Here is a 16,090-nt window from a genome sequence, read left to right as displayed (position 1 = left end):
TCATGTAGTGCATGATGTATGCTTATTTCTTATGATGCATGTTTTTTCTTGTTTGTCGTATTTAGGGATGAGTCCTTATTGTGATGGGAACTCTGACTCGTCATCAAGAGTTATAACATGATTGTCGAGAAGTTTTAATTGGTGCCAACATTGCCATTACGGAATTCCCTGCTTGTTAAGGAACACTGAAAGGCCGGGACCCCCACGATGTCCCAGTTGATTGAATGTCCCAGGTATCCAAGCAACGCTACTGTTGAGTCACCGATCACCTATCAGGTTTATCTGGTTTCAACGGTCATGCAAAGTGTTTCTCTTTAGTGTAGCTTTTTATTATTCCCCTAAATTTTAAAGCGTTATACGAGTAAAACAAGACAATTATCTTGCATACAAAACATAGAATAACACGTTTAATGGAATAACTGAATTTTATTGATATGGAATATGTACATATGGTGAGTACAAGGATGCATATGCCCTTAATGAGGATGTTGCAAAAATTGAAAAAAAATTGAAATGGCAATGGGAAATATTTTTGTATGATTTTCTCCATTGATTACAACATTGGCCTTAGTCTACCATATAATCCGAATCTTAAGATCTTGCTTCGGCTGATGGTGGTTAGATCGGTCCTTGACCCTCTGATATCTAGTTTGTAGCGTGTGGACTCAAGGATCTTAGTCAATGCCTTTATCCCTAAATTTTTCCTGGATCTTTCAATTCCTTTTGCCCACCGGGATGCTCCATTTTGCCTAAGCCGCCCTTTTGGGTTTTCGGCTTAGTGAGCTTCATATGTATTCCCTAACTTTTGCATGGACAAATCATTTTTTGGTCCATCGTGATAGCCATTTCTGCTTAGATTAACCTTACAGAGGTTAACCTAACGGGCTTTCATCATTTATTTTTAGGCATAATATATTTTGACTATGTTTGCATTCACTGGCGAAGGCAAATCTTCCCCATCCATTGTTGTGAGGATTAGAGACCCACCTGAGAAGGCCTTTTTGACTACGAAAGGTCCCTCATAGTTGGGAGTCCATTTTCCTCGCGGGTCTGAGTGAATGGCATAATACCTCTTGAGCACGAGGTCTCCAACGTGGTACGCACGAGGAAGAACCTTCTTGTCAACAACTTGTTTAAGACGTCTTTGGTATAACTGACCATGACAGACGGCCGTCAAACGCTTCTCTTCAATCAGATCCAACTGGTCATACTGAGATTGAACCTATTCAGCTTCATCAAGATCATCTTCCATGATGACCCTGAGTGAAGGAATCTCGACTTCGATCGGTAGGACGACCTCCATTCCATAGACCAGAGAGTATGGAGTTGCCCTAGTGGATGTGCGGACTGAGGTTCGGTAACCAGGTAAAGCGAAAGGTAATATCTCATGCTAGTCCTTGTATGTCTTGACCATCTTCTGGATGATTCTCTTGATATTTTTGTTAGCTTCTTCTACGGTGCCATTCATCTTGGGCCGGTATGGTGAAGAGTTATGGTGCTCGATCTTAAATTATTCGCACAACTCCCTCATCATAGTGTTTTTGAGGTTACTGGCGTTGTCAGTGATGATCTTTCTAGGTATTCCATAGCGGCAAATTATCTCTTTCTTGATAAACCGGGTAACCACTTGTCGAGTGACATTAGCATATGAAGCAGCCTTCACCCATTTCATGAAATATTCAATAGTGACTAGGATGAATCGATGTCCATTGGAAGCTTTGGGCTCTATCATCCCAATCATATCGATGCCCCACAGAGAAAAGGGCCACGGAGAAGTTAGAACATTCAACGGAGTTGGTGGCACAAAGATCTTATCACCATATATCTGGAACTTATGACATCTTTTCACAAAGTTGTAATAATCAACCTCCATTGTCGTCCAATAATAACCATCCCGGAGAATCTTCTTGGCCATAGCAGGACCCTTCGCATGTACACCCTTGCAACCCTCGTGTATGGACTTTATGATTGTACTAGCTTCGTGTCCTTCCACGCATCTGAGCAGTTCAGAATCATAATTCCTTTTATACAACACATCACCATTTAGGAAGAACTTAGAAGAGAGTCTTCTTAGAGCTTTCTTATCGGTAATGGATATACCCTCGGGATATTGCTATTTCTCCAAAAATGTCTTTATGTCGTAGAACCAAGGCTTACCGTCAGGATCGGCCTCAATTGCTAGACAATGCGCTGGTTCATCTAAGTGGTCAATCTGGATGGATGGTGCTTCATTATTCCATTTGACTTTGAACATAGACGCCAACGTGGCTAGAGCGTCTGCTAACTGATTTTCCTCACTAAAAATATGATGAAAGGAGATTTCATCAAAATAGGGTATCAGCTTCCTGATGTGCTCTTTGTAGGGTATCAACTTGCTATCCCGAGTCTCCCAATCGCCTTTCACCTGACTGATTACCAGAGTTGAATCACCGAATACATCAAGGATTTTGATTCTCAAGTCGATTTCCGCCTCTAAACCGTAGACACATGCTTCATATTCTGCCGTGTTGTTGGTGCAGTCAAAGCACAATCTAGCGGTAAATGGAAGGTGGAAACCAGTTGAAGACGTGATAACAACACCTATACCATGACCTCGGGCATTCGACGCACCGTCGAACACGAGCGTCCATCGCGATACTAGTCCGGGGCCTTCCTCAGGGCTTACCTCGAAGCCTGGCATAGTAAAGTCTCTGATAAACATGATGTCCTCATCTGGGAAGTCAAACCTCAACGGCTGATAACCTTCGACAGGCAGGTGAGCGAGATAGTCAGATAAAACACTCCCTTTTATTGCTTTCTGGGTCACATACTATATATCATACTCGGTTAGCATAATTTGCCACCGGGCAATTCTACCAGTAACAACAGGCTTTTCGAATATATACTTTATCAGATCCATCTTGGATATCAATAAAGTAGTGTGGCAGATCATATATTGTCTCAGGCGTCGAGCATCCCAAGTCAAAGCACAACAAGTCTTCTCTAAAAGCGAGTATCGGGTCTCACATTCAGTGAATTTCTTGCTGAGATAGTATATAACATGTTCTTTCTTTCCCGTGTCGTTGTGTTGACCTAAAACGCAACCCATGGATTCATCAAGCACTGTGAGATACATAATGAGTGGCCTACCTAGAACCGGTGGTACCAAGATTGGTGGTTCTTGCAAGTATTTTTTTTATTTTATCGAATGCCGCTTGGCAATCGTTGTTCCACATAATCGATTGGTTCTTTCTCAACAATTTGAATATTGGTTCGCAAGTTGCCGCCAAGTGAGATATGAATCTGGAGATGTAATTAAGTCGCCCAAGGAAGCCTCAGACTTCTTTTTCTGTTTGGGGAGCTGGCATATCTTGGATGACTCGAACTCTGTCGGGATCAACCTCGATACTCTTCTGACTGACTATGAAACCCAAAAGTTTACCTGATCGAACCCCAAAAGTACATTTAGCCAGATTCGGAGGCAGTTTAAACTTTCGGAGTCTGACAAAAAAATTTCTCAGATTTACCAGATGATCTTCCTCAGTTCTGGATAGGAAATCATGTCGTCCACAAAAACCTCAATCTCTTCGTGAATTATGTCGTGAAAGAGTGTTACCATGATGCGCTGGTATGTTGCCCCTGCATTCTTCAAGCCGTATGGCATGACTTTGTAGCAATAAGTTCCCCAAGGTGTGATAAACGTTTTCTTCTCCATATCGTCTGGTGACATCTTTATCTGATTGTACCCGGAGAACCCATCCATGAAAGAAAAGACGAAGAATTGAGCAGTGTTGTCGACCAAAACATCAATATGAGGCAAAGGGAAGTCATCCTTTGGGCTGGCTCTATTGAGGTCTCGATAGTCTACACATATTCTGACTTTACCATCCTTCTTCGAAACTGGAACAATATTAGCAACCCACTGCGGCTACTCAGAAATGGCTAAGAAGCCAACATCTAACTGCTTCTTAACCTCTTCCTTGATCTTGAATGCCATATCGGGTCTGGTCCTTTTGAGCTTCTGCCTGACTGGAGGACATTTAGGCTTGAGTGGTAAGTGATGTTCAACAATGCTGGTGTCTAACCCTGGCATATCTTGATACGACCAAGCGAAGACGTCAACGTATTCACGTAACAATTCTACCAACTCGGAGTGTACATGCTCGGCAAGAGATGCCCCAACTTTTACCTCTTTTTTGTCAGTTTCAGAACCCAAGTTAATGACATCCACTGGTTCTTTGTATGGATGAATCTCTTTCTCTTCGTGCTCAAGGAGCCGTGCTAGTTCAGCTGGTAATTCGCAATCTTCCTCGCTGTCGTCTTCAGCTTGGTTGATTGGAAGTCCAGATTCATAGTTGATTTTAGCCGTGTCATAATCAATGGTTTTATTTTCCTAGCATGTGATGAGCTTATTTTAGTATGCTTTTTTTGGAGAGAAAATCGAAAAAAGAAAAAGAAATCTTTTGCCATTTCGTTGTTTTTAGTGAAAATGGAAAATAACTAAAAGAAAAGGGAACAAAAGTTTTGTATGCAAAAAAGTACTTTTTATTTATTCACATAATACTTTTAAACATGGGGGCCCTTACAAGCTATCCTCTCATCTCGGGCGAGGACGAGGGATGGAGAAAACAAAATGCATTACGTTTTTTCTGAGTACACCATAGGGATCACGGTGGCTGTCCAATTGGGAAGCTTGAATCCTGGAGGACATCTGCGAACGAGGCTGGGTGCCCCTGGCTTTTTACCATTGGACTCTCCAATGACCGCCACGGTATGCTCACTTTGATAGCCGGCACTGCTGAACTTGACTGGGTTGAATTGCTTTTTCTTCGGACTCACCTTGCGTGTTACCGGGTCATAACCGATACCAAACCTATCATGTTTTTCTGCCACATTGACTACCTTACCGCAACCGGGAAGCGAACCTTTCTCCAATGTCTGCTTGGCACTCTTTGCTGAGGATAGGATGGTAGCGAATGATTGATTGCTGTTGGCTTAGGCGGAACTGACATCTTCGAATTCTAGACAGTGGAGCGGAACCTCGACGATCCCCTCATCTATTTCAACATATCTGAAGGAGGAGAGTTCACTGACCAACAAATCTTCTTCCCCACACACAATTACCAATTTGTCATCTATCAAGTATTTCAGCTTCTGGTGTAAAGTGGAAGTGGCTGCCCCAGCGACATGAACCCATGGCCTACCCAACAAACAACTGTAGGTTGGGTTGATGTCCATGACTTGGAATATGATGTCGAACTGGTGGGGTCCAACACAGATAGGCAAATCGACCTCCCCAATTATCTGCCTTCGGGAACCGTCGAAAGCTCTAACAATCAATGCACTGGTCCTCATTTCAGGCCCTTTAAACTGTAACTGGCTTAATGTAGACTTTGGCAGTATGTTAAGCGAGGATCCAATATCAATGAGGACTCGGGATAAGAGAGAGTCAGTACATGTGACCGAAATATGTAGCGCTTTGTTGTGGGAATTTCCCTCAGGAGGTAGCTCTGCTTCATTAAATCCCAGATACCTACTGGCGGTGATGTTGGCAACCACGTCATCAAATTGATCGACCGTGATATCTTGCATCACGTGAGCGGTATTTAGAACTTTCAGCAATGCTTTGCGATGAGCCTCATAACTCAACAGCAAAGACAAAATTGATGTTTTGGAGGACATTTGATACTGGTCAATAATTTTGAAGTCACTCTTGTTGACCAGCTTGAGGAATTCCTGACTTTCCTCGAAGGTGATGCTCTTCTTGTGATCTTCAAACTGTTCTTTCTCAACCATCGGCCCTTTACCCTTGGATGCTTCGACCTCGGCAGCCTTATTGTTTTCAATAACCTTCGACAACACTGGAGCAATTGTCATGGTCGGAGTGGCGAGTACAGTTGCCCCTGCCTGCGGAGTCGGTGTAGGAGTTACCTTCTCTTTAGGCGAGATAACTGTGGGTGCTGGAGACACCCTAGGAGTGTATTTAGGAGCGAATACACGGCCACTTCGGGTCATGCCTCCCGTTCCAACAATGTTGACGATTTCTGTGTAAGGAATGCATATTTCGTTTCCTCCCAAATACGTTGTGGTCTCATGATTCCAAGGCACTTCCTTAGTATTCTGATACGGAAACGGAGTTGGAACACAGAAATGAATCGGCTGAATCCTCCTGAGGGGAGCTTCAACTTTCTTTTTCCTGTATACTATTGTTATTGGTTCGATAACTGCCACCTCTTCTGCTGCTTGAGACTTAGATAAATATACTAACCCTTGATCTAACAACCCTTGCACACACCTTTTCAACTGCTCGCAATTATCTGGATCAAACTCGCATATTGTGCAATCATCATGTACCCCTTCTAGAAACCCAAACTGTTCAAGCCTCTGTAATACCATGGACATCAGAGTCTTTACCTCTTCAACCCTCAATATAACTTCAGTATTTTCCTCTTCAATCACGGTGTGGACTGCCGCACCGCCATGATTTGGCAAAGGATTTGTCTTTACGTTCGGGTTTTCTTCGGAAAATGACAGAACCCCTTGGTTAATTAACTCTTGGATCCTCTTTTTAAGGGTCCAACAATCCTCGGTGGAATGTCCTATATACCCCGTGTGGTAAGCGCATGTGGCATTAGGATTTTGGCGCCGATTGAAAGGAGGAGAAGTTGCCGGCAATTCCCTTGGTACAATAGCTCCCACATGGATTAGATACGGTACTAACTCTGCATATGGCACCAGGATCTTATTAAACTAGGGGCGGTTACCAAAGTTGCCTCTGTTATTCTGACCTCAGTTTTTCCCAATGTTATCGCTATTATATTGTTGGTTTGAATTTTTCTGAGCAGGTGTTGATTGTTGATTGTCTTTCTGTGGTTGATACTGGAAAGGTGGTTGCTGGCATTGAGTTGTGGCGAATTACGGATACGAGTAATATGGCATAGGGGCTGTCGGAAATTGATATCGGGGGAGAGCCCTCGCCGTTATATCGTTTGCTTCCCCCTCCTTCTTTTTAGCGAAGCCCCCATGCGGTCTCTTGTTGGTTGTCTGCTGTGCGGTCGTGTCTATTATTTTCCCATATTTCAGTCCATTTTTAACACGTTCCCCAATGGTTACCATGTCAGCAAAATTTGTTGATGAACTGCCAATCATCTTTTTAAAATACAACCCTTGCAGCGTACCCATGAAGATATCCACCAATTCATTGTCAGATAATGTTGGCCGAACCCTAGACACCATTTCGCGCCAACGTTGAGCATATTCCTTGAAGGTTTCATTAGATCTTTGCGACTGATTCTGTAATTGAAGCCTTGTCGGAGCCATGTCAAGGTTGTACTTATATTGTTTTAAGAATGCCTTTGAGAGGTCCCTCCATGACCAAATCTTTGAACGCTCCAGACTCATGTACCAATCCAAGGAGGCCCCATCCAGGCTATCTTGGAAGCAATGAATTAAAAGGTTGTCATTATCAATGTGTGAAGCCATCTTCCTGCAGTACATGGTGAGGTGACTACGAGGACAACTAAGGCCTTTGTATTTGGGAAGGTAAGGCACCTTGAATTTCTGGGGTAACACCACATTCAGGACCAAGCAGAGGTCTCAAGCATCTATGCCAAAGGAAGAGAAACCCTCAATGGCCCTTATTCTGTCGTCCAAGAGCTGGTAATTCGCAGGTCTGGCCGGATCAACTACGGGAGGAGCGACCTAACTGGCCGGTCGAGAGGCTTCGGGAGCGATCGGTGCAGGCATGTTTGGGGTGAACCACATCTGAGGTGGGTAGGAGAAACCCGGTGGCACGGTCTGAGTAGCATTAGTAGGCTGGAGGTATTGCATTCCAGGCTGAGCATTGGGGGCCTGAGGTTCCCCTGTCTGCATGTACTGGGATTCAGGGTACGTCATCATGGGCACGGAGTTTGCCCCTGGGTAACCAAAGGGGAAAGCCGGGACCTGACCAATGCTCGCAGCTTGAGCGATCGGATTGGGAAGCTGAAAGTGGAGGCACAGGCCTCAGTAGTTCTCTTCATCATTAGGGAGGTCGTTAGGGACCTGACCCTGGTTGTCGTTCGGATCAGCAACATTAATCGAAGTAGTTTGGAGAGTGGGGAGAGCCCACGGGAAACCAGCGTTCCCAGCAGCAGCAGTGGCAACAAGAGTCGAGTGAGGGAAGAAAGCTCCCCCACTGGCGAGACTAGCAGCTAGGTATGAGGGCATTCCCCATGGGTAGGTAGCAGCAAGCCTAGTAGAGTCCGTGGGGACCATCTGACGGTTCCCAGAGTTAGGAACCACAGTTTCCGCCGGAGTGTCGACGGTAGTGCCATCAGCAGCATCAGGAATGGTCACCCCAGCAGCACGGGTGACATTGGCAGCAACATAGGCAGGGTTCCTCTGAGATTGGAGAATCTCGAGAATGGTCTCCATATTCCCCATGAACAGGTCATCTCACCTTGCACTTGGGAAAGGGATTCCCGGACGGCAGCATTGTCAGATTCATATTCGGCTATGATTCTGGACTTGTTGGAACGTGTGTAGTACTGATGACGAGTCGTCGTTGTTGCTGCGGCAAAACAGCGAGTGTAAGCATTTTGTTTTCTGATGGCTTTATGCTATGAATGTAATAAATGCATGTTTAACAAGTAAAAAAATATTATTTCTAGGGTGCCAGTGTGCATACATAGTCATACATAGAGCAGGGATAAGTCAACATAAGCATTTCAACAAAATCTCTTTTATTTATTTGAAAGACAAACAGTACAAATTATTACAACTCGAGGTCATTTTGATGCACTAGCATGGAGATCAGACTTGATCCTTTCCATAACAACCCTACATACAGAAACGAAATGAAAAACATCTGTTGGGGTGTTGTGAGGAAACATGTCAGCATATGCTTTCTTCAACAACCCAGGAAGGTCCTCGAGTGACTGGCTAGCAAACTCGGCCAAGCGGGCATGTCTGTCGGTCCAATACTGAGTGTCCCTGATGAGGTTGTGTAGCAAGGAAAGACTTGGTCCGCTCAAGATATCCTGCAGAAATTCTTCTTTCTGGTCCAGGAGAACTTGCAAGTGATGGCTCTGAATCTCCCATTGGGTAGCTTCCTCTTGTAACTGTTTCCTTTCTTCCAAGCTTCGATGGGCCTGGTGATTCAAAGATCGTATCTCTTCAAACCTTTTGTCGATGTCATTCTGGAGTTGTGCTAGCGTTGTTTCTAGCTTCTTGGGGAGGGCTTGCTCGTCCTTCAACTCCTTCTGCGATTTCTCCGACAGGTCTTGTAGAGATTTGATTTGGCCTTGGTAGTTAATCTCCCGCTTGCAGGCTCGATACTGGGCTTCGGCTAACTCTTTCTTCTTGTTCGCAATGGTCTCAAAAGACCCTTTCAGGGCGTCTCCCACCTTTCTCCTTTTGTTTTGCTCAATCTGGATATCAGTATCTGCTTTGTTGAACCTTTCCCTATTCTGACTGAGGTTGGCCTTCAAGGTGTTCTTCTTTGAGGTGACTTTTACCAGGTTGGAACGAAGACCGACATTCTCTTTTTCCAACTTCTTGATAACCTCTTTAAGGAGATCCACCTCAGAAGTGACGGCGACAGGTGGCTTGGGGGTTTTGATACACATGGAAGGTTCCCATGGGTACGGTAGTTTGATCATCTTGGCCCTTGACTTCACCCAATCAGCATAGGAGGTAGTCACGGTACACAGTTGTTTGTCTAGCTCTTTCTTTCCCACTCACTGTATTTTGCCCCATGCTCTACGCACTTTCTTCATCAGCTCTAGACTCTCAACCCCTTTGGCTAACAATAGTTCTTCCAACAGAGGGTCTTCGGGTTTCTCTTTTAGCGGATATCCCAACTGACGTGATGAGAGAACGAGATTATAGTTGATTACACCCCCTTTTGTACTGACAAGAGGAACATTTGGGAACTCCCCACATCAGAATATCAACTCCACTCTCAAGTAATCGAGACTAAACCAGACGACGTCTTCAGCGTCTAATGATATCAACCTTTGTGGCCATTTCAAATCACCCACATTATCAACAAACGACCCTTTCTTCGAGAGATAGGACACAATCCATTTCTGAAGCAGAGGAATGCAACAATTGATGGTTCCCCCTTTCTTCATGTTTCTCCAATGGAAGGAGAAGAATACATCAGCTAGTAAGGTGGGAACCGGGTTTTGGGAGATGAATATGGTGATATCGGTCTTGTCAATAAAGCCTTCAACATTCGGGAACAACACCAATCCATAGATGAGTAATGCAAAGCTGGCGTAAAATGCGTCCCAGCTTCCACTGTTAGCAAACATAACGGCGTTCTCGAATATGAATTTGGACTGTAGGCCCTGCGTGTTACCATTGATATGGAGAGTGGACTCGATTAGATCCTTCTTCATGCACAAGGCTTGAGCTATATTTGCGGAGTCTGGGAAGTTCTCCTCAATCATGTAGGGAGCCTGGTTTTTGACTGGTAACTGTAGTAGATGGGCAAACTCCTTTAGTGTGGGAGCTAGAAGAAAGTTCTGGAACGTGAAGTAATGCAAAGTGGGGTCATAAAACTGTGTGAATGTGAACATCAACCCTGAATCCTCCTTGGTAGACAAAACCCCCAACAGGTTGCCATAGGCTTGCTTGAAGGCTACTCGGTAATCTTCAGTAAGGCACTCACTGAGCTTCCTCAACTCATCGACCTTGGAGTCTCTCAATTTGTACTGATAGGTTTTTCTTCGGTCGGTCTTATCCATTGCTGCACTGACACTAGCAACTGGCACGGTAGGTCCCTGAAAAATGCAAATGTAACATGTAATGGTTAATGTAATGATTTAATGATGTTATGTGATGCAATGACGACAGGGTATCATATAGTCAGACTTCTGGCATGCTCTGGATAAACTGCATAATCTGTCAGTTGCAGGTTCAAAGGTTCGGCGTATACGCAAGAACACGGGTATGAAAAGGCTTGGTTTCCTGCAAAAAAGACCCATATCCCCTCACAGGTGTGTACTATCCTCAAAGGGTGGTCCTAAAAGGTCCCTAGAGTCAACGACCCAATTTGAGATACCATTGTCTTGGACGAATGACTCATCGGACAATGATGCTCCCAAAAGGATATACTCTACGAAGGTCAAACATGACTCTAGTCATGTTACTATCCTGTGTGTGTACTCAAACTCGGGTATAGAGCTTCTCTCTCGTGTATCAACAACCCAACCCAAACAATAACATATACAGATATCCAGGATGCCAGAATGCAATAATAAAGTAAATAGCAAATAAAATAAAGCGAGTAAAGTATGAACACCTAGAAACTAGCGAGAAAACAACCTAAACTAGGCTCGACTCCTTTTAGGTACTAGGAAGTACTCCATGTAGTGAAGTATCCCCAGCAGAGTCGCCAGCCGAAGCTAGCGGAAATATACCCGAACTTATCGCACGCTCGAACATACAACAAAGTCGCCATAGAACTTTATTTATCCCCAAAGGGAAGGGAAAACATCGATAAAACCCGGGGGAAAAGAGATATGCTGGGTAAGGAAGTCAGTTATGCAAGGGGAAGGTATAAGCACCCCAAACATCCATGGTACTCCATGGGAACCGTTTTGGTTGTTCTCGCTCGAATAGGTGTGATATCTAAAGATTACTCACAAAGAATGGGGGAAGGAAAGGAAATAGATAGAGTGCTCGGTGAGGATTAAGGCCCTCATGCCTACGTATCCTCATAGTGCAATGAGGAATTCAGAGCTTCGTAGTTCAAGGAACTAGAAGTGGGAGGTGAAAAGTGAAGGAGAAGGGCGATCCAAAACGCAGCGAAAATTAAAATTTTCTCCTTTAGTGATCCTTACGAATGGGCATGATCAGTGATAGAATAGTTACCTCTTGTGACGATTGAAACCTTTGATGCAGATCTACGGAGCGATCACGAACGTTGAACGATGACAACGCCTCTACTCAGTCCACACGAACAAATTCTTTCAATCTCAGTGCTAGCTGCTACGAATGAAGGCTTTGAGTGAGAGAAAGAGAGAAACGAAAATAATGCAACCTCAATGAATGCTTCTACACAAGGGTTCTATTTATAGAACCATTTGTGTGGCTTTCAAGCTAAAAAGCCCACTTAAGTGTATGTGGCCCATATCTTATAATATGCCCAAAATCACTTAAGCACGTGGTGAAGGAGAATTGCCATCCAAGGCGCAGCGGAATTTAAAATTTCTCCATTTAGTGATCCTTATGAATGGGCATGATCAGTGATAGAATCGTTACCTCTTGTGGCGATTCAAACCTTTGGTGCAGATCTCTTGTAACGATCAAAACCTTGGATACAAATCCACGGAGCGATCACGAACGTTGAACGATGACAATGTCTCTACTCAGTCCACACGAACGGATTCCTTCAATCTCAGTGCTAGCTGGTACGAATGAAGGCTTTGAGTGAGAGAGAGAGGGAAACGAAATTCCAAGTCTTCACTTGAGTGTTAGTCTGAGTGACAATGCTTCTACCCAAGGGTTCTATTTATAGAACCACTTGTGTGGGCTTCAAGCTAAAAATCCCACTTAAGTGTATTTTGGCCCATATCTTATAATATGCCCAAAATCACTTAAGCGTGTGGTACCTTACCATATTTCGTATTCCACTTAAGTGCACCATACCTTACGGTGTTCCTTAGTTACTCTATTTCTCATCAATCCGTCCTTTGTGTGTGACCCTGTAGGTTTTCGCGACGTTAGCAATTATATTAAATCACGCATTTAACATAATAAACAATGAGCGGTATCTAGCAACACATCACTACTACCCAAGACACGAAAATGTCATGTGATCTGACAAAACCTTCTGTGATAATAATTATGTGTATAATTACCCCTTTGCCCTTATGTCTATATTGAACACAAGGTATAGACCGTGTCATCCTTGTCCAGTTCAATATTGGGCCCATAGACATTTAATCCTGTTACGCAGGATGGGCAAATTCCATCTAGGACACTCATGTCCCTCAGCATGCTTTGTGGAGTACCCATCAACTGTCTTTATGGTTATCCAGTTACGGACAACGTTGGATCAACAATAAAGCACTCGACTCTACATCTAGGATCCATAGTGGTTTCAGGTCGAAGAGTGGTATACACCATTATCACCATGAGAATAACTTATGACACTTTGCATAACTTTCTATATAGTATTCTCATAGCGGGTCAATCCGGTATAAATATTACTCTTAATATTCATACCTATGTTTAAGACTTGATAACTCTTTATCCATGATCCATGAGATGTGATCATCAGTCTACAAACATAATAGTCTTAATGCTTTAATGTTATCCCACTTCACAATAAAGCTCGACTACGGATACTTTAAGAATAGTGTCCCTATGTTTAATGTGCTCTCATGATCAAGTCACACTTGATACATTAAATGGACTAACTATTCTAGGGACTTTATTAAACAACCATAATAAAGAAAAAGCTTTAAATAATTCAATACAAGTACCAAAAGTATTGGCCTCTAGGGCTTACACCAACACGTGGTACCTTACCATATTTCGTATTCTACTTAAGTACACCGTACCTTACGATGTTCTACAATTCACTTAAGTGCCCCGCACCTTACGGTGTTCCTTAGTTACTCTATCTCTCATCAATCCGTCCTTTGTGTGTGACCCTGTAGGTTTCACGGCATTGGCAATTATATTAAATCACATATTTTATATAATAAACAGTGAGCGGTATCTAGCAACACAACACTGCTGCCCAAGACACGAAAATGTCACGTGATCTGACAAATCCTTCTGTGATAATACTTATGTGTAGAATTACCCTTTTGCCCTTATGTCTATATTGAACACAAGGCATAGACCGTGTCATCCTTGTCCAATTCAATATTGGGCCCATAAACATTTATCTTGTTATGCAGGATGGGCAAATTCCATCTAGGTCACTCATGTCCCTCAACATGCTTCGTGGAGTACCCATCAACTGTCTTTATGGTTATCCAGTTACGGACAATGTTTGATCAGCAATAAAGCACTCGACTCTACATCTAGGGTCCATAGTGGTTTCAGGTCGAAGGGTGGTATACACCATTATCACCATGAGAATAACTTATGACACTTTGCATAACTTTCTATATAGTATTCTCATAGCGGGTCAATCAAGTATAAATATTACTCTTAATATTCATACCTATGTTTAAGACTTGATAACTCGTTATCCATGATCCATGAGATGTTATACCCTCAGACGGCTTAGAATGATAGATGGTGTCGTCTACTCTGGGAAAAGTATGCACGACAGGAGGAGGAACGGCAAGGACCGGGCTAGATGCCGGCAGAGAAGCAAAGGTGGGAACAGGACCCTCAGGCATGAAATTGGGAGGCATCCCCCACGGGAACCCGGTTGGCATGGTTGTTGGAACAAAGTGTGTACTGGAAGCGGGCATAGTAGGGGAGACAATTTCGGAGGTAACTGTCCTCTGGGGAGGAGTTGAAGGTGTCGGAGAAGACTGGCTCTGGGCAGCCATGAATGACTCCATTAGGGTAGTCAATCTGGCCACTTCCTCTTTTAGCTCGCGGTTCTCTTGCTCTAAGTGATCCATCAGTCTTGAAATGTTGGCTCTAGTGTAGTACCGGTGAGTCAGCTTGTCTTCAAAATAAATGAAGGACACAGAGTTAGACCACAGGGCAAGGGACCGAAAACAAAACCTGCTTATGCATATGATGCATGCAATGCTTGTGCATATGATTTGTTTTTTATTTCAAAGGAACTTTAGAGTTTTATTTGCAAATTTTGGAAATATTAAGCATTTTATCACATATGGAAATATCTCATCAAATAATATCAAGGAAAAGAAGTACATCATCGTCAATCCTATACAAGAGAAAAGGAAAATAATCATCCTATGGATCCCTAGAAACAATCATCTAAAGCTCGGGACACAGGAAGATAAGATGCGCGAAGCCTCTTCACCTCCCTCTCGTAGGCTGCCTCCATATCGGCTTTCTCTTTGGCGAGTCGATCATACTTCCTCTTCTAGAACTTAGAAGACTGAGGAAGTAGAGAAGTCCATACATCATCAGGGTCATCAACAACCTGATGCTCAAGAAACTCAATCAACGCATCCTTCTCCTTAATCTGCTGAAGCAACTCTTCACGTTCACGGATCCAGGCACGTGAATGGTCTTCGTCTCTCAACTCCTCTACTCCTTTATTAGGGAGGGTTGAAGGCCCATACATAATCATAGGTGTAGGTTTCGGATACTCGTAAGGCATGAGATACTCAGACGCCCTCTTCCTAACCCAAACAGTGTAAGGCTCCAAAGCAATGCAATTCTTCGGACCCAACTCCTTCCTTCCTTTCTTATGAATCTTGCGCCAAGCGCGGACCATTCTAGCTTTCAAGCCTTGGGGATACTTACCCTCCTGAAAGAACACGCCTTCTAACAGAATGTTATTGGGTTTATCCTTTAAGGGGAACCCAAGCTGACGACGCGCCAAAACAGGGTTGTAGTTAATCCCACCACATGTACCAAGAAGAGGCACATTGGAGAATTCGCCACAAGAGTCAATAATATGCACCCCATCATACACACGGTTATACCAAGAGATATCATCATTAGTGAGAGACATAAGTCTCGTGGACCAGCGTAGACATTCCTTGTTCTCCTTGAAAGCGACCGTCTGAGGTAAGTGAGAAATAAACCACTTATACAACAGAGGCAAACAACACACAATGGCGCCACCACCCTTTGCATTCCTCATATGCAAAGAAAAATAAGCGTCACCCAACAGAGTCGGAACGGGATTAAGAGTAGAGAAAATCCTAATAGCGTTCACATCCACAAACTTGTCGATGTTGGGGAATAACACTAACCCATAGATGAGAAGTACAAATATGGCCTCAAAGGCGTCCTCACTCATGGCTTTCCCATACACAATAGCTTGAGCAATGAGGAACTCAGAGGGGAGACCTTGAATTCCACCTTTGGTAGTCATATGAGCACCAACCAGAGATTCATCTATATGCAACATATCAGCTATATCTTGAGAAGTAGGAACCCTTTCCAAGCCACTGAACGGCAACTGATCCAGAACAGGTATGCCCACAAGATAAGCATACTCCTCAAG

The 16,090-nt window shown here is 43.7% G+C and overlaps 2 protein-coding genes across 2 annotated transcripts; both read right to left on the bottom strand.

Annotated features, from left to right (window-relative positions):
• Positions 1-2,113: 2,113 nt before the first annotated feature.
• Positions 2,114-2,680, bottom strand: LOC127094684 (uncharacterized). The gene has a single exon (XM_051033486.1). It carries the CDS (start codon positions 2,678-2,680, stop codon positions 2,114-2,116), a length of 567 nt encoding a protein of 188 aa, XP_050889443.1.
• A 7,222-nt stretch (positions 2,681-9,902) lies between these two features.
• Positions 9,903-11,112, bottom strand: LOC127094682 (uncharacterized). Its single transcript, XM_051033485.1, has 2 exons — positions 11,083-11,112; positions 9,903-10,748 (listed from the first exon to the last, which is right to left on the bottom strand). Exons 1-2 carry the CDS (start codon positions 11,110-11,112, stop codon positions 9,903-9,905), a joined length of 876 nt encoding a protein of 291 aa, XP_050889442.1.
• Positions 11,113-16,090: the final 4,978 nt, after the last annotated feature.

This window comes from Lathyrus oleraceus, chromosome 6, assembly GCF_024323335.1.
Source record: "Lathyrus oleraceus cultivar Zhongwan6 chromosome 6, CAAS_Psat_ZW6_1.0, whole genome shotgun sequence".
Taxonomy (NCBI): domain Eukaryota; kingdom Viridiplantae; phylum Streptophyta; class Magnoliopsida; order Fabales; family Fabaceae; genus Lathyrus; species Lathyrus oleraceus.
Note: the sequence above shows the minus strand (reverse complement) of the source record. Positions and strands in the feature narration are given on the sequence as shown.